We start from the raw sequence: 888 nt of genomic DNA, 5'->3' as shown, positions 1-888 counted from the left end.
AAACAAAGTAACGGACGATGCAACAACCCTAAAAGGGACCGGCTTCGTGGCGCCGCCGACAAACGGCGACCTAGTGGGCTGCACGGCGCTAGGTTGCAGACTGAGAACGCTAGAAGACAATAACGAACTTTGCGACGGGACGCTGCAGAAACCATGCCCATGTGGCCGCCGGAGCCATAAAGCTCACAATAAACAATTCTTCCTTTAACAAGATGGCGGAGTTTGTAACTGACGGTACCGAAAATGAAAGGAATATTCTTCATAACTCATGGCAGGCGGCACTGCGTAGAACAACAAAACCAACAGACTTCGAACAGCAAAAGCTATCGGAACTCAGAAAGAACGCCGACTTCAAAGAAGTGGCTAGAAAGATATACGGTATGCCTACTGCGATCGAAGTTCCTGACATTACCGCCAAATTAGAGGAGATTTTTTCAGACAGCGGCAACAAAATAAACAGCAACTACTGGAAGCAGCTGGAAGACTATGAGATCACAAAAAAACTGGAGTACACGACCCAGGAACCAAACTGAGTGCAATGAACCACGATGCAACCGTCGACGATATCCTCTCAACCCTTCACGGCACAGGTATAAACATACTGAATGTGCAGCAGCTGCAGCAAGGAAAACGGAGACTGAACAGAAACAACAGAAAAATAAGGAGAAATAATGCAACGAAGCAAAAGATGACGAAGGTAAATGTAAAGGCCTAAATGATAAAAGATGCGTTTTCAACCCCAAGGGAGACAATGGTAAAAAGTGCACATCGAGTGAAGAGGCCAAAGAGAAAGTAGAAAAAGCAAACCAAGAATAATTGTGGAATGATGGGGAAAATGACTCAAATGGGTGCACAAGAGATACAAAAAAAGAGGACTGTGAAAAGGAG

At 45.2% G+C, this 888-nt stretch overlaps 1 protein-coding gene across 1 annotated transcript; it reads left to right on the top strand.

Moving 5' to 3' along the window:
• Positions 1–212: 212 nt before the first annotated feature.
• TEOVI_000196300 (Trypanosome variant surface glycoprotein (A-type), putative) lies at positions 213–533 on the top strand (the record flags this gene model as incomplete). Its single annotated transcript, XM_067225115.1, has 1 exon — positions 213–533. The coding sequence occupies one exon, from the start codon at positions 213–215 to the stop codon at positions 531–533; it is 321 nt and encodes a 106-aa protein (XP_067081216.1).
• Positions 534–888: the final 355 nt, after the last annotated feature.

This window comes from Trypanosoma equiperdum (genome assembly GCF_001457755.1).
Source record: "Trypanosoma equiperdum strain OVI genome assembly, contig: ctg_456, whole genome shotgun sequence".
NCBI lineage: Eukaryota > Euglenozoa > Kinetoplastea > Trypanosomatida > Trypanosomatidae > Trypanosoma > Trypanosoma equiperdum.
This window is presented reverse-complemented; position numbering and strand designations above follow the sequence as displayed.